The sequence below is a fragment of the Macrosteles quadrilineatus genome, unplaced genomic scaffold (assembly GCF_028750875.1).
Source record: "Macrosteles quadrilineatus isolate MER2022 unplaced genomic scaffold, UCM_ALF_1.0 Scaffold_9__3_contigs__length_116548681, whole genome shotgun sequence".
In the NCBI taxonomy this organism is placed as follows: Eukaryota; Metazoa; Arthropoda; class Insecta; order Hemiptera; family Cicadellidae; genus Macrosteles; species Macrosteles quadrilineatus.
In genome coordinates, this window is record NW_026542602.1 from 4,490,154 (window position 1) to 4,515,540 (window position 25,387).

At 33.7% G+C, this 25,387-nt stretch overlaps 1 protein-coding gene across 1 annotated transcript in view; it reads left to right on the forward strand.

Annotated features, from left to right (window-relative positions):
- LOC129002278 (collagen alpha-3(IX) chain-like) overlaps window positions 1–25,387 on the forward strand; it is a 106,119-nt gene that overhangs the window by 70,888 nt on the left and 9,844 nt on the right. The window contains exons 8-16 of the mRNA XM_054429963.1: window positions 4,276–4,367; window positions 5,898–5,927; window positions 6,886–7,050; window positions 8,998–9,115; window positions 11,119–11,199; window positions 11,806–11,945; window positions 13,409–13,660; window positions 17,080–17,184; window positions 23,917–24,045. Of these exons, the coding sequence (XP_054285938.1) occupies window positions 4,276–4,367; window positions 5,898–5,927; window positions 6,886–7,050; window positions 8,998–9,115; window positions 11,119–11,199; window positions 11,806–11,945; window positions 13,409–13,660; window positions 17,080–17,184; window positions 23,917–24,045 (1,112 nt within the window). The remainder of the gene's footprint in view (window positions 1–4,275; window positions 4,368–5,897; window positions 5,928–6,885; window positions 7,051–8,997; window positions 9,116–11,118; window positions 11,200–11,805; window positions 11,946–13,408; window positions 13,661–17,079; window positions 17,185–23,916; window positions 24,046–25,387) is intronic.

Genomic DNA, 25,387 nt, shown 5'->3' on the forward strand with positions numbered 1-25,387 from the left:
TTTTTTAAACAAAAATCCTGTTTCGTAGAAGCTTTTTAACTGTCGTAAAGAGGGTAAAATGCATTTTCAAATAATTTTTCTCAACCTAAAAGAAATAATAAGTATGCATTAGTATTGAAGAAATTCTTTATTGTGAGCTCGATCAATTTATGAAGCTATGATAATTTTATTCAAAACCACCCTGATTATTTCATTAGACTATAAAGGCTTAAATATTCTTACACTGCTACAAATTGAAAGTAAATTTAAATGTAAGACCTACTACTATGGTTTTACTATAGCGAAAAACACTTAAGGTTATCAACATCTACATTGGATCCTATACTGAAAACCATCCACGCCTAAAACATGTTTTTTATGTTGTCAATAAATGTAGCATTTGAGATTTCTTAATTTACTAACATAAGACACTACCCTGACAAAATTTCACTATAAGTTGTTTTTTTTATTACACAGAACTTTAAGGAAAGGGCCCTAAACCCTTTGTGACTGTAATAAACCTAAAGTACACTAAGTAGGTCTTAGACCTAAGCTCTGACGGAATCAGGACTTAACAGCCCTTAGCCTAAGTAGAGTAATACTACAACTAAGCCAGTGGCTTTATGTGAAAATGTGTTCCATTATCGTGTGTGGTGATTAATTATATTTCACCAAGCAGTAAGTAAAAGTGTTTTTAAAGCACTACAAGTACCTTTACCTTTGAAAGGTTTTGAATTGATATAATGATGTGTTACGGTATTTAAAATGTGTTTATCAAGGAATATGCTCGAGCTGTTTGTGTTTAACAACTACTTACTTATTCAATACAAATATTACAAATTAAATACAAATACAACTTGAATTTTCATCAAATAAAATTTTAAATGAAAATTACTAAAAGATATTTACTAAAGCCAAATATTTCATTATTCATTCGTAATCACTAATCTGTTAGAATATATAATATAACACCTTCTGAATAATCACATATTTCACATAGTACGTAAAAGGGTCATTAAAATAATGGATAAATATAAAGGTAATTTAGCCCAGTAAGTAAACCTGTAACCAGCGAGGCTATAAATTCTCGGCAAACATTAACACTGGAGAAGAAGAAGAAATATGGCCAACCAAAGTCCTAAAGTTGCTAACTTAGTCTGACAGAGGATAATTTCCTTCAGGCAAAGAAGAATGTTAAACAATCTTTCCTGTTGAGTTTCAGTTTTAATGAACCCTCAGCTGTGCAAGAGACGGATTCAATAGTCTAACTTTCCTTGAATGTATCTAATGGTGATTTTCTCTAACATATTTAATAAACGAAGATTATTTTAATTTAATGTGTTTGGTTAGATTTTTTATTGAAATTTTTTAAAACAAAGTATGCATAGCTACTTTGATCATTGCAAAATTGTGTAACCACAATATAGGTAAAATATAAAATCCACCCCTAACAAGATTACTAGCTTTTTAATAATTTACCTTTTTTTACGTTGTGTAAAATTGATAAGTCTAAGAGAAACATTGAAATGTGAACACTCATTACATAGATTTAAATACCAAACATAAAGCGGCCAATAAATTATATTGGCTATTGCCACAACAATATGACATTTTAATTAGTTTATACAACCATAAAAAAGATAATGCATAACTTTTAATTCAAGCATTTACATTTGAAAAACTAATATTTTTGAATGACAATTCCTGTGATTGAAATGCAAAATGTTTCTGTTATGACTTTAACCAACCAGAAAGCACATTTTACAACATGTTCTGGAAAATAAAATGTATTTTTGAACTACTTGAAAGTTGAACATACCTTTTTATAAGTAGAAGATTAGTCCTGAAGAGTCAACGTATATTTGAGTATTTTTATGATTACTTATAGCTTGTTTAAATCTACGTCTCCGTGATAGCCTATGTGATAAAAAATGTAATTAGTTTAGATTTTGATCAAACGTGTTAATTGAATATTACATTAAAAAATGCAATGCCGGCAAATGTAATTGTATCCATGCAGTTATTGGTTTAGTTATCTATCAATTGATATTTTAATCTCATTAGCTTCATTAGGCTCCGGCCTCCGTGAAATTGGAATGTGATTAATTATCACTGATGTTGGAAAACAACTGCAGATCTTTTATCAACAATAATGGTCAGCGGCAAGCAAATGCATTTTTTATCATGATATAAAATCAGTTTAAAATATGCTCTTCTTTGTAAAATTTTAAATGATATTAACGTGTGTATCGGCAGTTTATAAAAGCTTAACAACAAATATCTTAAGTAGGTCCGAGATTTTCAAGTCCAGCACAATGAAGTGCAAGGTGTTGTGAAGGTGAATACAACTACTGTAAATGGAATTACACAATGGTTTCAGTACAAAATAAATATTACTTTTAAGTTTTATTTTATGGAAAAAAGTGACCATAAGGAAATGGATTATTGCCGAACCTTATTAATGATCCTATTTCAAATTCCTATTTCAATATTCTTCAATATACACAATTTTGTGACACTGTATATATAATAATGTTTGTATAAAAGTAATAATTTGAAAAATAAGTAATTGTTCTAATGTATAAAAATGAAATTGTCTATTTTAATGGTGTACACCAGTATACTCTATAAAAAAAAAAAAAAAAACTGTGTTTTGTCTCGTATTTTCGGTTTGTAATTCAAAGACCATCCTTGATTTAAACTCTAAAGTGTAATAAAAACACTGTTATAGCTTGTACATCCTATATTTACTGACCGTTTGAAATTTTCAGATGGGTTTTCTTAAGGAAATTACATTACTGTAATTCTATAAATTGCTTTTAAAAATTTCCTTTTGTCGCCCCTTGTATTTACAGAGTTGAGCCTAAACACCTTGAAATTAATTAGTAATAAATTACAATCCTAAGAAATATAATTGTCTATGCTTTACATGAGTGTAATAATAATCCTAGCGAAAGACAAATTTCCGTCAACTGTCTAGCAAACGGAACTTCGTCCATCCTAGTTAAACTATATAGTTAGTTTTGTAGTGAACGATTTAGCCCTTAACTTTTATTTCTCAGAGCTCAATAAAAAAAAGAAATCAAAGACGTTGAATCCAAATCATTTAGAATTAAAATTCATGCAATTAAGCCCAATTGTAATTGCCAGCAAATCAATTAAAACTTTCATTTGAGATAACGAATTTGTGATGGTTCAGTGGGTCAGTAGTTTTAATTAACTGTGAGTTTGTACGTGCTGAAGGATTTTTATATCTTTTCATAGGAAGTAACTACAAGAAAATGGTCTTAACATAGTGAATATGTGCTTTAACCTTACGGAAATCATTACCAAATCCATATGATGCTCATAAACTTAAACATTTAGCATGAAATCTTGAATGTTGTTTGATGGACTCATGTAAAACAAACCTCTGATAGTAACCAATAGGAGCTCACATAGTAACTATAATGTATAATTATCTAGTAAATAACTTATTCAGGCCTAAAAATACATTCTAATTTTTATATAATACATATCACAAAACAATAAAAGATTTAAAGGAGTAGGCAAAAGATTGCATGTAACCCCCAATTAACTTTTAAATGGATTACCCTACGAAAACTAAACTATGCTCACCTTTAAATAGCGTAAAAGTGCAAATCTTGGTTGGATTGACATTTCCCCTGGAACCTCGAAATAGGATATTTTGAGGAAGCCTAAAAAATTAAAATCTAAAGCCCCATCAAGGGGCACCTCAAAGGTTTTCATAATAGAAGAAAAAACATTAAAACCCGAGTTCTCAATTTCAACCTTACTGTACTCACAACGCCCATACCAGTTCCATATAATCAACATTTCTTGTAAATATTTTATCATTTCAAAGGCTGCTCTTTTATTTATCTAGTGTTTTCTACAAATATTTCATATCAGAATTAGATTGTCCATAATTATATTCGTCATTGACAATGTAGCATTCATGGTGCCACCATTGTTGCCAGCACAGTAGTACAAAATGACGGCCATTTTAATAAATTGTACCAACCTCGGAGAACTCTAAATGTTTTTAAATAACCATGAACATTATATTACACACCAATTTAGTCAAGAGACGCATCTTGGATATATTTTTAATGAAATTAAGCATTGACAGTTTTTTTTAGTTTTGCTTCATAAGCAAGACATTTAAATTAGTTCAAGAACCCACCTAAAACAATCAAGGAAAGAGATTTTTTGTGTTAATTTTCCCAAATTTAAAGTTTTCCTTTAATTCTTTTATGTATTGTGTACGTATTGACTGTGTGGTACACATTACAGGAGACCAAGGCCTACAAGGACTTCCAGGAACTTCTGGCAGCCCAGGTCCTCCAGGACCTCCTGGCAGAGCAGAGGGAGCCTACAATATGGACGTGAGTGTATATGAAACACAATAATCAATGATAGCCCTTTGCTGGTGGAATCAAATGAAAGCAAAGCTGGTTCTCTCAGTTTTCATTGAGTATGACGAAGCGAAGCTCTTTGGGGTCAATTTAAATGCACAATGCCAACTTTCTTTTATCATCATGCAATTACAGCTGAGCAGATCCAGCCAAACTTACCAAGGTTGTTTTGACAACTAACGAGAAAGTTTGTAAAGAAACAGATTTCAATTTGATAATATATATACAGTTAAAAATTAGCTTAACATTTAAACATGTTTACATTAGGCTCTTTGTTTGCCATGTTGGTCACAAAATAAAAAATAAAAATATAAACAAAGAATTATAGCATATGTTAATAACTAAGCCAATATACAACATAAATACAGTACAAGGGAATAAGGACCATTGATCAAAATTTGGGCCATAGAATCAAAACACTTTACAAATAGTAAAGTATTTTACAGATTTTCTTTATGTAATTTATAAATTGGGAACAAAACAAAGTCTTAATATATTTTAAGTCTATCTTATAGTTATTATAGTAACGTTACCTTAATTATACATTAATTTTATAACGGATACTCTGAAAATTGTTTTACAAATAAATTAAATATATAATGGATAAAGTTACTAGATTTTTTGTTATTTTCAGTAAAGTTTTATAGGTACCAAGATAGAAAAATATGAGCAGTAAATATCCTCCTGAGAGAATTAATTTTGTCTCATTAATATTTAAACAGACAACTTCTTTAAAAGCAATATTTATGAGGAATTATTGGATGAAGTCACTTATTGATAAAAGCAACAATCCCTGCAGGATATTTTAAGAGCTCTTAAAAGCTTTTGTTTGGATAAGGAAAGATATTGAATAAACTAAAGCTTATATGGACTACAATATTCTTCGAAATAATGGATTAAGGGAGTGTTTTGATTCAAATTATCAGCATATTGATTGAACAGGCCTTTGTCCAGATGTTGACAGAGGATTAAAATAATCCATAAATTATCAAATATTTTAATCAGAAAGAAAACGAAATTCTTATAGCATGAAACACTATTGAAATTACTCAGGTTTGTAGGTTCCATTTTTTCCCCTCTACATTATATCTTTGACAATAAAGACATCCCATTCCTCTTCAAATATTTAACAAAGTTCTCGATAAAATTAAAGTAGGTGAATTCAGGTACTCAAAGAGTGTGCTGCTCTCTATTAGGGATTTTAATTGTATATACCGCATGTTTAACAATACAAAATCAATTAATATTTAGAATATGGCTGTATAACATGTGCATACAAAACACTTTTTTTTATACACCTGTTTCAAACTATGCCCACTTGTTTACTTTCAAATTTAAATAGAAATAAAATTACCACAACCATTTGAATTGCAACTCTCACATTACTATCAAAAGGGAATTTGTATGAGCGTAGGGGCACATAATTCTCTATTATCTTGACTAACATTACTGTAAGTTGGACAATAAACAACATTAAAACATAAACTTTCCCTCATGCAGCCGAGTTGGAAGCCACGCTCCTTGTTTAAGGTGAGTTTTAAGAGTAAACATAACAAACTCCAATTTATCAAAGTTTCTCGAGGCAAATAATTCACTTTTACTTGTGTTATAGTTCGTAAACAGCCAGGTTTTGTGTGTTCAAAGTGTCATATTGCCTGTTTGTGTTTTAGTCAGGTTTCAGTGTAATGGTAAACATTTATGTTTGGTTTTGGGGTAAAACCTAATTTACTTTGGACAAATTACACATCTGATCTTGTCATGAAGTGATTGTAAAGTGTTTACTTGGATCATTTTTTTCACTTAACTAATCAGTTAACCAAAAAGTGTTGTGATAGTTTTATTTTTTTTTTACAAATTGTTTTGACTTGTTATTATTGATCCCGTTGCAAGAATATAGGCCTACTGATTGATAGAAGATATACAATTGTGTTTAATTATACTGCACTTTAAATACTTATTTTTAACTTTTGACAAGTAGTGTTACAAGTACTGTATTGGATAAATAATAAACTGTATTGAACAGAATATGTATCCAATCAAAATTCAAACTAGAAAATGTTGACAAAAACAATAATTTCTCCATATTATGTAAAGATAGGGGTAGAAAGTAAAAACATCTATATGGTCAACATCATTGCTTATTAACATATTAACGGTGCAAATATTAATCACAACTGATGGATAATTTTACTTGCATTATCCAATGTAATATTTTAAAATTAACATGTCCCACTATATATTTCGCTTTTCCTGTTTATTGTATTTTTTTTTTTTTCAGACTTAAAAGTGCCTCGATGTTCAATCGAGACATAGGCATGGTTTTTACTAATTCAAAACCATTTTGCAAGATTTTTCTTCTTTCTTTATTCTAATTCAATCAACTACAATTATTATAAATTAAAATATACATAAAAATATATTAGTTAATCACTTTTTCAATGTGCTTTGTCGGTAAGTATTTTTAAAAACCTTTCTGATTTATAAACAGGAGGTGATCACAGGAGCCGGCCTAGACTCAGGCAGACCAGGCAGTCCTGGACCTAAGGGAGAACCAGGGATAGATGGAGTCCCAGGTGTCCCTGGGGAGAGGGGACTCCCAGGAAGCAAAGGGGACCGGGGACCTGCAGGAGCCAAGGGCAACAAAGGTGACAAGGTAAGAATAATAATCATTCCTTACTAAGTAGGCATACATGCTAAGCCTTTCATGCTTCTTTCTGAGTATTGAAATTAATTTGGACAAACTAAATAATTTATTCAGTTCTGTCTACAGGAAATAAAACCTATTAAATATAGCCATATTCATACGTCTATATTTTAAGTTCAAAATAAACAAACTTTTTTATAAAGCTGCAGTTGTTAAAAATTAGATTTTCTAGGAAGATGTTTTTACGTCTTTAAAATCACTATATTTGTTTTTTAAGTATAAGACAATATTCATACTTTTAGTGGTAAGCTCCCTAACGTCGAAGTACTGTATGTATCGTTGAATACTTATTTTAGAAATTTTCTTTGGCAGCATATACAAAAAATCACTTTACAAAATACAAGCTGATAAAGATGTTGACGAAACACCATTGAATTCTAGTCTATACAGGGTGTCCCGGAACTCTCTGCCAATATTTTAGGGCACTGCTCCTGGATAAGAACCATACCTAAATATTATATTTAAATTGTCCACCATTTAGTTTTTTTCAGTTTTTAATTGTTTTCTAAAGAATGGTTAAACTTACGAAATGGAAACTTTGCACAAACATTAATGACAACTAGACAAAACTATTAACAATTATGAAGATTTTTCAAATTCATAAAACGAAATGGCGGCCATTTAATATTTTGTTTCTTAAATAACTCGAAAACCGTTGATTTTACAAAAGTTGGACATAATAATAATAATAATAATAATCTCTTTATTGCTTTTTGACAATTGTACATTGTATAGCAAACGTCAGTCAATAAAAAAAATGCAACAAATAAGATAAAATATAACATGTAGCTGTGTAAACTTCTTTATCATGGAAAACTTCTTTAAGGCAATTTTAATACAAATCGATTGACACCTTATGTTTTAAGATTGAACTAGTATTAACTGAGATATGGCAATTTTAGTGATACGAGACCGCTGGAGGTTAGTTGCAGCACATGCTGAAAGCAGTCATGTATCACTAAAATTGCCATTTCTCAGTTAATACTCGTCCAATCTTAAAAAAATATGGTTTTAAATCAATTGTATTAAAATTGCTTTAAAGAAGTTATTCTTGTAAAATGTTTGTAAAATCAATGGTTTTCGAGTTATTTAACAAACAAAATGTTTAATGACCGCCATTTTGTTTTATGAATTAAAAAAATCGTCATATTTTTTTATAGCTTTGTCTAGTTGTCATAAATGTTTGTGAAAAGTTTCCATTTTGTTTGTTTAACCATTATTTAGAAAAAAAATTTAAAACTAAAAAAAACAAAATAACGGCTGTGTGTGTAACTAAGGACTTCCGGACAATTTACATATGTTATTTAGGTATGTTTCTTACCCAGGAGCAATGCCCTAAAATATTGGTAGATAGTTCCGGGACACCCTGTATTTATATTTTTAAACCTATATTGAGATAAGTGACTTCAGACTTGGGTACTGATGTTGTAACTGTTGTTTTGATCAGCTGAAATGGGCCAACAATTTATCGCAATTTAACTATAAGGCCCCCATGGTATATTATCATGATTGAAAAATGTACAGTTCGAGGGGAAATTTGGGAAATTCCCATATATTTTCATATCTATTCTCTTAAACATTGTTAAGTGGTATATTCTCACAGATTAAGTGATAATCAAACATAAGGAAAACACTGCAACTGGATCTGTTGTGTTTGATAACAAACCCTCCAGCCTAAACTCACCTTATCAAGAGGCATTAGGCTGAATTGAGATGTTCCATTGTTTTGATAGTATGGCTTTGTTAATGGAATAATTTCATGTATACCATCATGTTATTATATATACTTGGAAAATAGCTTGGAGTTTAAAATTGAAGCTTTGGATTTTATTTAACCATACATAGACCTTTTTTATATTCTTTTTAACAATAAATAATCATCAACACTTGTTTCAGGGACATGCAGGGTCCCAAGGCACTAGAGGGCAGAAGGGAGAACCTGGGAAAAATGGGAAAGATGGACTTCCAGGAGTGTCAGGGGAAAACGGGAGACCTGGAGGGAAAGGAGAGAAAGGTAAGTCACTGAAAAATAAAAACAAATTATTAATTTTTACTCAAAGAAGATAGGGAGATTGATGTGCAATGGGTTTTGCAGCCTAGTATCGTCATTACTAAGACCAGCTGTTTCTATAGTTTAGTTATACCTTTGTTATACTAAAGAAAATTGTTATGTATATCATTGAACAAATACATTACATCATTGTTGTATTACCTGAGTAAAACTATTTGCAACTGACTACCGATTGACAAATTTGCACATTAGACCCGCTTCCAAAAAAAAAAGTTATTCACTCATTTTTAAAATAGGCAAATTAAATTTGGTTATATTTGATATTTGAAACTAGGTAGGTAGCCTATTTGTCGTAAGTAACCATGGTAATGAAAACAAAATAACCATAACTAAATAACATGTGAAAGAGGTTAGGGGAAGGCGATGATTTAGACATTGAACTACCACCATTTGACTTCAATATAACAACATTATTTGAAATTTTGAATATTACCGAAATTTGATTTAATTTAAATTATAATAATACTGTATCTACCACGCAGGTCAAATATAAATTAATTATTTAGCGTCTACATTATGTTTTCATAAAATGCAGTGCTCTTTTAACTTCAAATTTACATCTGTTATCTATAATAATATTATCCAAATATGCATCACAATTGTGATGCAAATCTTATTATGTAATTATGATCTACCATACAGGTCAAATATAAATTAATTATTTAGCGACTGCATTATTTTTTATAAAATGCAGTGCTCTTTTACCTTCAAATTTACATCTGTTATCTATAATAATATTATCCAAATATGCATCACAATAAATTGTGATGCAAATATTATGATGTAAATATGACTTTCTGTAGACTACAAACAGTGTATCTATAATTTTGCATGGGTTGAGCAACGCTTGCTCTTAGAGTATACAGTACTTACAATTTTCCCTTAAAAAGGATTAATCACAGGCATTGTTGTTTTTACATACTGTACAAGTCAAATTGCTATTTTTTCTGTGTGTAATTGTATGTTTATGTATATAGAAGCTCTATATGTTGTGTCTACCCCCTACTAGGGAGGTTCATCCCTCTAGACACAGCTGTTCTTGCGATTGGACTTGTCTCCCAAACTATTAATTCACTTGTCGGTTCCTCCATTTACAATGCAGATGGACTAACTAATACTCTACTTCTTGTAGGATACTGCAATCTAAATGGAAATTCTTTTGGTTTATGGATATACTCGTATACAGAAACATTTTAATTGTAAAAAATATTTTAGTCATTACTGACTTATTAAACAATCAACAGTCACAGCATATATTTAAGAATCAATAAATCATTGTGTATTTTTTATTTCTAACCAAAGTCAACAAAGAAATATATTAAATAGAATATTAAACTGAACATAATCTGTATCATAACTGTATCAGCAATCTGACACATTCTTTCTACCATAACTTGTCAACAACCTTTGGATGGTGGGATAACATTGATATTTTATGGGGAAGATTACTATACTAAAGTTACAATAACTTTTAAACAGTAATTTGTACATCAATTGGTGCTGTACCATTTCATTTAAAATCATATGTACCTTAAGATACTAATTTTTAATTTAAATCGGTCTGAGGGTTTTTTTTATCTGATTCATTTGTTATTTTATGTGTGTTTTTGATGGGAAAATCACATAAATTACAATAACTTTTTACCAGTAATTCCTACAGCAATAAGGGTTGTACTGTTATGTTGGGAATTAAAAGAGCTATAAACATGCCATATCTTTATTAAAATCGTTGTAACAGTTTTTGTGAAATTTTTACTATTTTTTATGGTTATGTAACGACAAATTTTAATCATAATTAAAAATACATTTCAATAAGTTGAAAAAGAAACCACTAGTGATACCATGAATAAACGTATCCACATACTTTTACATTTGCTTTGTATTGGGGGAGAAAGTAAAAATTGTAAGAAACCTGAAAAATATATAAATTAATGGAAATGTTGCAGGTGACTTAGGTCCTGCTGGACCCCCAGGCCCTCCTGGTATAATACAGCCTGGAGATGGAAAAGTGGCGACAACTGCTATGGGTATGGTTGTTTATTTATTGAAAATTATGTCTTTCCACACTTTGTCCAATAATTAATAGAAATAAAACTGATATAAAAGATCCTCGTGTATGTCACCTAAACTAGCCACGGTAAGATTAGATAAGTGGAAAAGTAAATAATTAAAAAAAAAATTAAAAAGTATCAAACATTTTATACAAAATAAAAATTGTTGATCCTTTTGAATTTTTTTAACAATTGAAAATAATTATTACACTTTTTAAATTTAATAGAAATAAAACTGATATAGTATATCCTTGTTTGTACACGAGAGGCGACAGACAAGAGGCAAGTTTGCAGATATTATGGAGAGAGCACAACCTGAGCAAGGTACAAAAGCCTGCGTCTAAAACCTGTCTCGTATCTTGTTAGTAGTATAGCCATATCGAAAGTAATCCTTAATCAACTATTCTAGACTCTAATATATCAAGATGGTGGGCGAGGTTTTACGTTAGACAGAAGGTATATCTTTGGAACAAGCCATATACTCTGGATACTGAGGCATTCAACAAATGGGTACTTGGTTTTAGGTGTATTCCATTCACTTGTTGAGATGATACATTATCCCTGCATGGTCTCTTCTGACAGGTGCTGGTCAGAAGGGAGACTCAGGAACTAAGGGGGACAAGGGAGAAAAGGGAGCCAAAGGTGACAAGGGAGCCAAAGGTGACAAGGGAGACCAAGGACCCGTGGGACCCTCAGGCATTCCTGGAACACCAGGTTCTCAGGTTGGTTAAACTAAATAAACACTTTAAATATATCCCCAACTGAAATATTTAAAATACTTAACTTATTAATATATAATTTTATGATAAATATGGGCTAATTTAAATGTTATAACATTCATGCAGTTCTTTTTTATGGTTATTGTTTGTTTATAGTTTAACTTTCATAATTGTGTGTTTATTTGTTTATCACAGTCCCAGTATGGATTTGCTTTATAACAGAATACTGGCGTTTCTTGAATTACTTTTCTTTGTTGTCAATGAGATACAATGATTGGTATTATTTTTATTATAGTACCAGAATATTAGTATACTGGTTCCAACTACAGTAGTGTCTAGATATGAGATAGGCTATAATCAATGCCTGAACGATTCTAGTCGCGATTTTAATTCTTTGTCTCACCATGAGTCGGGTGTCGTCTGCTACCGCAGCTTGTTGTAAAAAAAAAACTATCATGTAGAATGTAGATGATTGTAGAATAAACAAACAACACACATTAACTAACATTGATATTTAATTAGGCAGGCTAAATTAATTGTGTTGCGATGTGAATTAGTAAGAATGGAATACAGTAGTGGAAAAAGCAATTTTTCTGTTTTACTTTAAGTTCCATTCATTGTTATTTTAGAAATTTGACTATTGTCAGACAGAATGAGGGAACATTTCTAGCTTTAAACTGACACATTGCTCTAACAAACCAACTGAAAAGTGTGTTGATTCTTTCATCGTCACAAACAATGGGTATGTATAATAAGAAATAGAATATTTGACTTAAAGGGTTGAAATCAGGCCTACAGTGTAAAATTAATCCATGCCTAGGCCTATATTATTATTCGGTTGAAATTTACTTGATAGAAACTAACTTACGTTTTATTAACTAGTGTCGTATTTGCTGAATGTTCTATAAAGCCAATAAAGGACTGTAGGCTAAGATACAATTGTGATTATAAAAATAAAAAAGTGTATATAAACTTAACTTAGCCTAGCCTAGGAGTAAGAGAGAGTCAAACTAGGCCTATCGACATATTGAACTAACTTATAAGGAAATAAATATTAAGAACCTTTATATACAGGGCGTATTTAAAATATGAAATAAAACCAATAAATTTGACGAATAGTTTGAAACTTGTCAAAAATAAATAAACTCATCAACTTACATCTCTACTGTGCATTAAGTTATTTGGCTTCTTACTGTTGTAATATTCAACTTCAACTGTTTTCCACTTTGACTTTGGATGTTAGAAAAACATTTAAATTAATGGGATGATTTAAGTAATTTATGTTAACATGCATGAAAACAATAAGAAGGTTCTATTTACTGACCTCGGAAACCCATTGTTGTCAGCTGCCGACATGCCACGTTATCTCTGCCCATGTTGAACTACTTAAACTATCAAGGCTCTATAAACATCATGTTTAAGCAATACTCTCTTTACTGACTAAGTTTCTCAACTGCTTGTTCCAGGGAGTAGCAGGGGAGAAGGGAGATATGGGAGAGGAAGGAAGTCCCGGACCCTCAGGACCTCCTGGTCTGAAAGGGGAACCCGGAGAGAGAGGCCCTCCAGGTCTGTTGGCACAAGGAACATTTGCTCCCATCAAGGGAGACAAGGGGGACCCGGGCAAACGAGGAAGAAGAGGCCGGCCTGGACCCCCAGGACTGGCGGGAGCCCCTGGAAAACCGGGACCTAAGGGCGAGATGGGACTTCCTGGATTTATGGTAAGAACATTAGTATGTTAAACTAAATCTTCTGAGAAGAGACTAAAATCACCATTCAATTGGGATGAGCATCGATAGGAAAACCGACTGGAACAGTGGCGTTGTCCTGTTAAACTCGAAGGTCACAAATTGTGGATATTTATAGGCATGCACTGTGAATGCGATGATCCCTGGTGTTGAATTAACGTCCGCACTAGTGAGTATTTTACTACGACTATCGGCAGTACTATCCTGATAATTAGACCAATTCGTTAATTACAAGGAAAAATGTGGTTCGGATTCCACTATACATTGTAGCTCCCTTAGTTGCCATAAACTGTATGAGCCTGCTGTATGGGGACTGTCGGGCGCATTGATTTTCAAACACCAGAGGTTGCTCACGGAAGTTACCTCCGGGAGTATACAAGAATTATATAATGATGAGTAAAAAACATTTTGATATAAACAAAACTGTAAGAAAAACATTTTTATGAGTTATTACACTAGGCCTATTACTTAAGTTTTATATATAAAATAGAAAATGTTATAATAAATAATAAAAGTACGTTAAATAAGTTTTATGGATAAAAAAGACTTAATTTTTGTACATATACAGTAGGCCTACTATCGTGTAAGTTAGAAAAAAATTGCAATGGTGTATGACATAAAAACACCTATGGTCTTATGAAAAAAATCATTTGTTAGAAGTAGAAGGACTACTCATTTTGTCAAAGCTCTTTTTCCCGAGAAAAAAGTCCCCGAACAACCCGTTACATCACAGGTCGCTCATGGAAGCTACATCCAGTAGTGAAGCAAACACTCCCCAACGTCAACTGAGAACTGGGAAAGGGGTAAGAGTAGCCGAAACCGATTCCCCAAAAGAGGTGCGTGAGGTACGTCAGGCGATAGACCTGCCGAACGCAAACTATGGTTTTTATAACGAAAAATATGGTGACCCGGAGGTAACTTCTGTTATGCGCCCGATGGAAGGTTAATTAACAGCTGTTTCTAAGGAACCTGTTGACCTTGGTCACTAACAAGATTATAAGATTGCACCAATCATTCTACACTCATATTTGGGTTAAAATACGCACATAGTGGTGTCCCCATCTTAAATAATTGATAATTGAATTGAATTTATCGATAGTAACATCGGTAGGCCTATTACCCAGCAATGTACCAATAACATCGTCGGGAAACACATTGATAATCGATGGTTTTTTCATTTACAGTTTTTCCTCTGCTCTTTGCCTCAGCTAGAATAATTAACCTAGGTATTAAGGAGACAAAGGATAGAATAAGCAGGCTTACCTTTAGAAATGTAGGCATCCCACTTCTCCTCAGTAACACAGAAGAAAACACAAAAGAAACATTGAATATTTCGAGGCCACTGGCCCCTTTCTCAACATTGAGTCACATGAATGTGACTTCTCAGGCAATAAGCCCTTTCTATTCAAACCTAACCTAGGTATTAGATAGACATTTAGATTGGTAGTTTCTCTTTCACATTTGCAAAACGAATTACTGGTATTGCCTATGCTAAACTGCTGCTGAAATTTATTACATAAATGATTTCTGACGACATTAAGAACAAGACCCTTTAAAATGTAAATGTAGATATTTTATCTCACTCTTCTATTGACTAAGTCTAGTCCTGTTCGCAATATTTTTAGATTCAATATTTCATCACCATTTCAATAGACTGAAGAAAAATTTACTTTCTAAGACCAAAATTCAAATTTTCATTAAATAACAAATTTGTTATCCTACAGAAATGTTGATATTTTCCATAGTTAGCCTAAAACATCAATGTCCTGCCATCGAACATTGGTAGAAAAAAACATCAACTATCGATGCTCATCCCTATTACCAGTGCTATGCTCTAGCCGCAGTTATCTTTCGTAATCACAGAGAAGAAAGATACTGAAGATACAAGATTATGGGACAATCGTAGGCTTTTAGCTCTGGTAGGCCTATGTTGGGGTGGAAGTGTACTTGTAACAAACAATGAAGAGCCTGAACAGGGATGGCCACATAGCATTGTTGAATATAATTTGCTCTAGACACCAGTAACTCATGCTAGACACCACTATGGTGGACAATTGAACGCATCGTCTGTATCTTACTTCTCTGTGTCATTGTTAAGCTACTTTTCTTAGCCTTTCTATAGGGTACCCTTATTGACTTGAATTTTTTTTCTGCATCCTTTTTAGGATTGTGAGGTAAGTAAAACATTTTTCTGTAAACCTATTACTTGCTAATCAATTACTTAACAGAATTTGAGCTAGAATTATAATAACTATTTGTGTATTAAAAGCGCCAAGTCAATCGATAACTGTAGATAGTCATAGGCCTACATTTCGAGAGCAGCAATGACTGTTTGTTCTTGTAATATACACAACATTTTTTAACCACCATAATTAACTTATCATAACACACAGATAAATCTTTTAGTTGTACCTATATAAAGTTTACCTTTTTACATAGGCTTTTGCAGTTGGTTTCATGAGAGGTCTTGATGGTACTTTTTGGCATCAACCGTGTTGTTTCTACATTGTTGCCACTGAGCCTATTAGTGATGACACGGTTTTACGATGAAATACACCACCATAAACTTTCATTCAGGCTGTGTTTTTTTTCAACCAATCATTCGCCAAATGCATTAAGTTACCGGATGTTAGTACTTTTTGCAAACACAAGTGGAACTGAATTGACCGAATGACACTTAGTAAATGAGCAATTTTTGGTTAAGTTTACAGCTAAATGTAATCATTTCCATGAAGTGGTAACAAAAATTCATTCTTACTGTTTTAATAATCATTTTGTTGGATTTGTTCAATCAGAGATGGTGCGGACCCAACTTTATGAAACGAGGGTTGACCGTTAGTTTAGATTTCCATAAAACTCTCGTCGCAGCCAAGCGTGCGAAATCAAATCTGAGACAAAGGTCAAGTTACCTATTTACTTCATCTTGGCCGGTTTTCACTTCTTCGAAACATTTAGTCTTCGAGGGCTGGTATTGGGTACTTCGCTCCACCCTCAAAGCAGCCTGCACTGCTACTTAACGCGCACCCTCGAGAGACTCCAGTTGGGCCTTTGCGTCTCACCCCGCTTGTGGGCACCACCTGAGCGTTATGAGCCCGGTGCCGCTGGTTGTCAAGTTGAGCCCCAGTACCCTGCAATAGAGCTGTGTTGAGCCGTGTGCTACTGGTTGGCAAGTTGAGCCCCAGCACTATGCAATAGAGCCGTGTTGAGCCGTTTGCCACTGGCGGGTGTCATGAACCTCAATGCCCTGCAATAGAGGTGTGTTGAACAAAGCCTATTGCTAATCATCTGTTAACCATTGTTTGTCTGTTTTTCCAGTTTCTAACTTATCAATAGGCCTAACTGAAATTAGTTATTGAACTATTGTTTACTGTATTTTATTGAATCTATCACAGGGACTTCCCGGAAGACCTGGAGTGCCTGGAGAGATTCATCCCGGATGTAAGGGAGAGAAGGGAGAACCTGGACAACTGCTTGATGTCTATGGAAACTCGGTGACTGTAAGTAGTAGTTTAATTTATGACTGATAAAATTTACCCTTATCATAAACTTAAATAGTATCCAGTAGTGTTGTGTCAGAACCGAATCTGAAATCTCAAAACCATCAACACTTTGGAAAAGTTTCGGTTTCGAGATTCTATCACCGAGTTTCGAGTTACAAAAGTTTGGGAATTGAAGATTTTGGCAGTTTTTTTTTTTGAAACTGGTGACATTTTTTGTCATTATTATTGTTAGTAACGCTGTTTCCACACAAGCTCGTAGCAATACTGCAGACATATCACCATCAACAGTAATACAGTAGAGTCCTGCAAACTCGACACTCGTTAACCCGGCAGTCTGGATGACTCGGCCATCACCTGGCTCAGAAAATTAGTGATTTTTTTTTCGGAGTTAAACATGGACTCCAGCCAGCTCAAGTTAAATAATTTGCAACTCATACCAAGGAGTTGTTTTACTATATCTGATGACTTAATACTGACTTTTAATATTTAAATAAAAAAGGCAGTTAAAAAGCTTAAAAATTGTATTGTTCTTATTTTTAACCCTAGTTCTCGATAACCCGACATTTCACAAATTCGGAACTCTTTCAGTCCAGATTACGCTGAGTTTGCGGGACTCTACTGTAAAACAAGTAAACTGTATTCTGAACCTCAAAAGGCATCTTAAATACTATATTTCAAACGACATAGGTACAATTCAGTTTCATATCAATATTCCATAACACAAAGAAATATTGACTACTCAATTTTCTAATTAATCTAATATTCATGTTTATGTTGGTGTTAGGGGTTTAATTTATTTTAAAGTTAGTTGTTTATAAAAAAAATCTGCCCCTATTCAAGTTTAAGACTATCAAAAAAATATTTATGTTATGTCAGTGTCAGGCAGATCTAGTCCGGTTAAACCAATGTGCTGATAAAAATTGTCCGGTTAAAGAAATGTCATTTCCGTTGAGTGTAGTCCGGTTAAAAGGTGTCCGGATAAGAGGGAGTCTACTGTACACCATAAAAAGGCAGTGACTAAACTCACAATTGAACAATAGTTAAGTTTGTAAATGGCACTTTGACGAGTATACTCGTCGCACGCAGTAAATGTGTTAACAGCGTTAATTTATGTGTCATATTTTTTACATGGATAAAATTGTACAACGACTTATCATCCAATACATAGACTTATATCACTGCCAAAAAATACAAGCTTACTTATCATTAAGTAGTTTTCAAATGATAAGATATCTTTATAATTTAGATTAGTAATGATGGATTTCCTAACTAAATATTTATAAATTTAACAGTTATGATAAGAATCCGCTTAATTACAGTACCGTACCACATTAGTTTTTTTTTTTTGTTTTTACTTTGATTGACATTTAAATGTGTTTAATTTATTCCTCAAGGTGACCAATTTATTTTCATACAATTCCTTGTGTTTGTACCCCTTTGAGTTTACTCTACATATGTCAATACCAAACATAAATAAAACAACAAGTTGTAAAAAATATTTTTGTTTAAAACACCAAGCTTATAATGATTCCAGAAGAGGAGTTGGCCTATGAAATTTTTGAAGAGGATCGTTGTTACAATTGCAACAAAGCAGGTCATTCTTATAGACAATGTAGAACTGAGAAAACAGAAGAAAGCAGAGTTTGCTATAAATGTGGGGGTAGTGGTCACTTTTCAAAAAACTGTTCGGGGCGTACTAAATCATACAACAAAAAGAAAAGAAGCAAAACAGTACCTAAAACTGATCCATTTTCCTCTGAATTGAGTGTAGATTCAGAATCAGAGAATATTCCTGATGATATAGATGATTATTGCAGAGAAAAGTATTTTAAGTATAGGAGTTATCTTGGCAGTGAAAGCGAAGAAAAAGAAACACCAAAGAAAACTTTACTTTTTTAGAACAATAGAATTAAAAAGTAAGTTAACTTTTCATTAGAATTTGGTTTTTTTTGTTCTGTTGTATTTAAGTAAAATTATTTACATTTTTACAATTGTAACAATTTGAATGGTGTAGTGTACTGAATCAGCTGATACAATTTAAATGTGTTTTCAATACTTTGTTTACATTGTTGTTTGTTTACGTTTGACATAACAACATAGTTACTTGGTGTTTCAAATATAACTTTTCTTACGAAAATGTCTTATTACTTTACATAATTAACTCACAGTACTACAAATGGCGCAGTCTACTAAACGGACCGACGATTTACGTATAGATGCTTTTGATGGTCATTCTGAAGAATGGACTTACTGGCTCGAACGTTTCAAGATTGCATTACGAAACAGAGGAATCAAGAATGAGGATACAAAACGAGACTTGTTGCTAGGGAACCTTGGACCTCAACCCTTCAAGCTAGTATTTGACCACGCACGACCTGATCCCGTCAGTAATCTTCACTTTACAGGAGTTATTGATATACTTAAGAAATACTACACACAAAAATCCGCACCACTATCACAGCGGGTTATCTTTAGTCGCCGTTTCAGACAAGAAGGTGAATCTGTTAGTCATTTCGAATTTGCTTTGCGCGAAATTGCAGGTCTCTGTGACTTTAGTGACAACTTAGACGAACGGCTGAGAGATCAGTTTGTTCTGGACATCAACAATGATCGCTGGCAACTTGAACTTTTGCGCTTACATGCTACGACAGATACTACATTTGAACAAGTCACAAACACCGCTACTTTATTGGAAAATGTTGACAATCAACAATCACAATTCCGTAATACACGTTCAGTCAACAGAATAAGCAACAGGAACAAGAAGAATGCTTTCGAAACGATACCGTTGAAACAAGAAACAAAAGGAAACACTTCGAAACAAAACATCTTACATCTTAACAAGAGAACTGACTGCATTCGGTGTGGTTACAAGAAACATACACAAGGAACGAGCTGTCCCGCTGTCGATGCCACTTGCAACGCCTGTGGAGGACTGAATCATTTTGCACGCACTTGTCTTAAAGTGGGTAATGCAGTCATTATCAAAGGTAAGCGACTTAACATGTTAGAGGCAAAAAACTCGTCTTGTAACTCTAGTGTTAAATCTTTTTCTGATACAGATCAAATCCAAGCGATTAATAAAGGGTCGAAAGTAATGCTTTCAGTCAAGTTAAACAATCATACAATTTCAATGTTGTATGACCCAGGTGCAGCGTTCAGTATCATTAGCAGAAACATATGGCGAGATCTAGGAGCTCCTAAACTATTTCCCACAGAAAATCTTAATGCATACACAGGAGTTCTAATTGAAACTATGGGTAAAACGTATGTTTCAGTTGAAGCTTTTGGTTCCAAACGTAAGTTACCGGTAATTGTTGTTAAGAAAAACGATATACCTTTGTTCGGCCTAGACTGGGTTCTTGATTTTAACTTACCACTGCCACCTGGGGCTCAAATATGTACATTGTCCAAACAGCAAACAGAACAAGTAAGTGAACAGATTGTTAATGACATTGTTAACGGTTTTCCAGAAGTTTTCAGTCCCTCTTTAGGTACGATTAAAAATCACAAGGTATCTTTTCACATGGCTTCAAATGCAGCTCCTGTAGTTTCAAAACCACGGCCAGTTCCTTTTGCTTTACGGGAACCTGTGGAAAATGAAATTCAACGATTAGTAGACAGTGGAGTTTTAGAACCAGTCGATGCCAGGAATGAACCTATCATTTGGGCTTCGCCCATAGTAATAGTGGTAAAACCGTCTGGAGCTATCCGCATATGCGCGGATTTCAAAAATACTATAAACAAACATATGCTCCCCGATAAATATCCTATGCCTACATTCGAAGAGATCACCTCAAAACTTACAGGTGGCCAGGAATTCTCCGTCATAGATCTCAAAGATGCATATCTGCAGATGGAGGTCGAACCATCGGCACAACAGTACCTGATTATTTCTACTCACAAAGGATTTTTCAAGTACAAACGCTTACCCTTCGGAATCAAAATTGCCACCGGGGTTTTTCAGTGCAAGATGGATCAAGTACTGGCAGGCTTACATGGAGTCGCTTGTCTCCTTGACGACGTCATAGTCACAGCCCCAACGAGAGAGGAACATATCGAACGTGTCAAAGAAGTGTTAAGACGTTTTCAAGAATCTGGAATTCGTGTCCAGACATCAAAATGTAAATGGTTTCAAGATTCCGTTAACTATTTGGGTCACAGAATTGATAGAGCTGGTATACATCCAACGACAGAACATCTGGAAGCAGTGAAAAACATGCAATCACCGAAAAATGTGAAAGAGTTAAGATCATTTCTTGGGTCGATCAATTACTACAGTAAATTTATTCCCCATTTACAGTCCTTGTGTGTTCCATTACACAAACTGCTAAAGAAAGGCGTAAAATGGCATTGGAACGAAAACCATGAACAGGTAGCAGCAAAATTGAGGCATCTTCTTACTACAACAGACACGTTGGCTCACTATGACGAATCCCTACCTCTCATCCTCGCAACTGATGCGAGTGATATTGGTGTTGGAGCTGCTCTTTTCCAAAAGTATCCTGATGGGACTGAAAAACCTTTAGCTTTTGCGTCAAGGCGCCTTGATCATGCTGAGTGCCGATACAGCGTGATAGAAAAGGAGGCGTTAGGTTTGGTTTTTGGAGTAACTCGTTTTGAACAGTACCTTTATGGTAGACATTTCGAAGTTCGAACGGACCATAAAGCATTGGTTAAAGTCTTCGGTGAACATGATTCAATTCCGAAGGTAGTTTCAAATCGAATCGCTAGATGGGCATTAACACTGAGTGCCTATGACTACTCGATCAACTATCAACAGGGCAAAGATAACAAAACAGCCGATCTATTATCAAGATTTCCCTTGCAAAATACGATAAAATCTACAGAGGAAGACCAGGGTGGCAGTAACAAAGCACACCTTTTCCATTTGCGTTCACAGGATCTACCAATATCGACAAAGTGTTTGCAAGAAGCGACAAAAACTGATCCAATACTTTCAAAAGTAGTAAACTATTTAAAAAGGGGTTGTTGGCCTTTGGAAAATAATGAAGACACTAACCTACAACCGTACTACAGCAAACGTGAAGAACTTTCCTTTGAGAATGGAATTCTACTTTGGTTTGGGAGATTGGTCATACCTGCGAAACTTAGATCAAGAGTGATGGAAATACTACATGAGGGACATCCAGGTATTGTAGCTATGAAAGGGAAGGCACGTTTTCAAGTCTGGTGGCCTAAACTGGACAAGGACTTGGAAGAACACACTAGACATTGCAATGGATGTCAAGAAAACAGAAGCAAAGATCCTGAAATGCCGTTATTCTCATGGCCTGTTCCTGGAGAAGTTTGGTCACGGATCCACATCGATTTTGCCGGACCCTTCATGGGGAAAATGTGGTTGATTGTAGTAGATGCTCGGTCAAAATGGCTTGAAGTATTCCCGATGTCGTCAACTTCAACAAAGTCAACGATCAAAGCTTTAGAAGAGTTATTTTCAAGATTTGGCTATCCAAGGGTAATTGTAAGCGATAATGGACCACAGCTAACATCCTACGAGTTTCAAACCTTTTGTAAGAGCCTAAACATTAAACATGCTCGAATCACCCCCTATCACCCAAAAAGCAATGGGTTAGCGGAACGATGTGTTCGTACATTCAAAGAACGCATGAATGCTTCAAAAGGAAATGCTGGGACTTTCCAAGAAAAACTCAACAGCTTTTTATTTGCTTACAGAACGTCACTGAGAAGATCTACTGGAAAAACTCCAGCATTTATGATGTTTGGTCGCGAATTACGCTCCAAATTAGACATGTTGTTTCCTGACGTTGAGCAGAAAAACGACGAAGAGTTGGTTTAACAGCGGCTACAAAAACCTGGATCAAAAGAAAAAGTTTTTAAAGAGGGCGACAATGTATGGGTACTAGACAAATCTGGAGCTGGTTTCAAGAAAGGAACGATTGTGAAAGTGAATGGTCCTTACTCATATGTAGTAAATACAAATGGACTAAATAGACGATGCCACGCAGATCAACTTCGTCTGGCTTAACTCTTAGAAGAAGGGGGGACGATGTAGTGTACTGAATCAGCTGATACAATTTAAATGTGTTTTCAATACTTTGTTTACATTGTTGTTTGTTTACGTTTGACATAACAACATAGTTACTTGGTGTTTCAAATATAACTTTTCTTACGAAAATGTCTTATTACTTTACATAATTAACTCACAGTACTACAAATGGTAACCTTATATAAAACTGTTGTAACAAGGGTTTTTCTCAAGACCTACTTGTTATGTATAACATTCAATTATTATTTCAATTTATTACCTTACTAAAATCAGGTATGATTATTTGTTTGCATTACGGTACTATATTCTGTTTTGTTTATTTCAGCTTAACTTAACCAATCAATAGTTTTAATAATAATTATGAAGTGATGTCAAACGGGGTGAAGCCTGTGGGTAACAGCTAGTGTCATTTAAACAGGAAATAAATAGGCTATGTCTTGTTAATGGAAAAATTTAAGTAAAAATCCAATAAGACAAATCAAAATTTGCTTAGTCTGCAGGTTTGCTGCAGCGGAGGGTGGAAGTATTTTTTTTGTGCAGCAATGTTAATATTGTGTGGTAAAGTTTAAAATGTTTAAGTCTAGGGTTAGTAGGCCCTAAAAACACACAGTACAACACTAGTGTTTAATTTTTCCATTGACAACATTGATTTCAAAACTGTTGGTGGTGCCTTCATGAAGTCACTTTCACTTTTATAGCTGAAGGGAGACAAAGGAGAGCCTGGGAGAGACGGAGCAGCTGGTCCCCCGGGTCCTCCGGGTCCAGCACTGGGTCCCGGGTCACACTACGTACCCATACCCGGACCACCCGGCCCTCCAGGCCCTCCTGTGAGTATTTAACCGTATTTTCATTTTTTGTTTTGTTTTTGTTGCCTGTCACAATAGATTAGTATCATTATATGTGTCCATTGATGTTCCATCTCCATGTTAAAGCTGTAGAGATTTCATCAGTTTTAGGATAAAAGTAGGGATGGACGAGATTCGATTTTTAGTTCGAGACGAGACGAGACGAGATTTTTTATTTCTCATAAAATTTCGAGACGAGATCGAGACGGGATTTCCCTTCTCATACACAACGGGAAATGCACGTTCGGAATTTTTACCTGATTTTGTAACATTGTTAGATGACTGTTTAAATACAAAAATAATGATAATAGGAAAAAATATTTACAATCTTTTATTAAAAAACATCAGCATAACATTTTTTTATTAATCACGCCTAACTTATTAAAAATGCCTACGATTAGGAAACATAGTGATATCAGTTAGGATAGAGTTCAACTTATCCTAAAATAAAATAAATCATAAAATAAAATATTAATTTTTATAAAATAGTTACTTGTTTTGACTTTTTTTATAGTAATAAATCATTCCTCACACTGCTAACACTTAACAAAACTTCTCAAATGTTATTAAAATAATTAAAGTAATATTTACATTTGAAGAATTAATTCAATAAGAACGCCTTCGCAAAGGAAACGCAACTACAACACGCTCCTGTATTGCGGGTATTGCATTGACTTTCTGCAGGCGTTTTTAATTTTTTTTTTTTTTTTTTTGTCTTGATAAAAATCTCGGCCAAAAAGAAATCTTGTCTCGTGTAACAAGATTTAAAATTTCCCGAAAATTTCCCGAAATTTCGAGACTTGACCATCCCTAGATAAAAGTATGTAGGTGAATTGAGCCACTAAAAGAGTCACTAATGTAAATTACCGATTTATGTTGAATACAACATATTTTTATCCGGAAGTCAAACTAATAGCGTAAGCTTTAGAATTTTTCTATCATAACCTACTCATTAACAAAAAATAAAATAGAAAATCAACAAACTATCACACTCTATGACTGGATCATTCATCCAGCATAAATTTTCTTTTTGATAGGTTGGCAGTACGTTGATTACGCGCTTGTAGGTACTCAACTGGATATCGCATGTAGCTGTATCCAATCAAATTTTTAATTTAAAACTCACCCAGGTGAAATCCTTTTATAGATTAGTATGCAAAAAATTAGAGGTTGTTGTTTTTGTTTTGTTATTTTGAAGGAGAGACGAGATAGTATTAACAGCCTGTTTGTGGGACTCTTACGGGATCAACACCCAAAGACTGCCCACTAAAAACCTCCTCGCTCTTTGAACAACAAGCGGCGGGGTTTGGTTATCCTTGGCTTA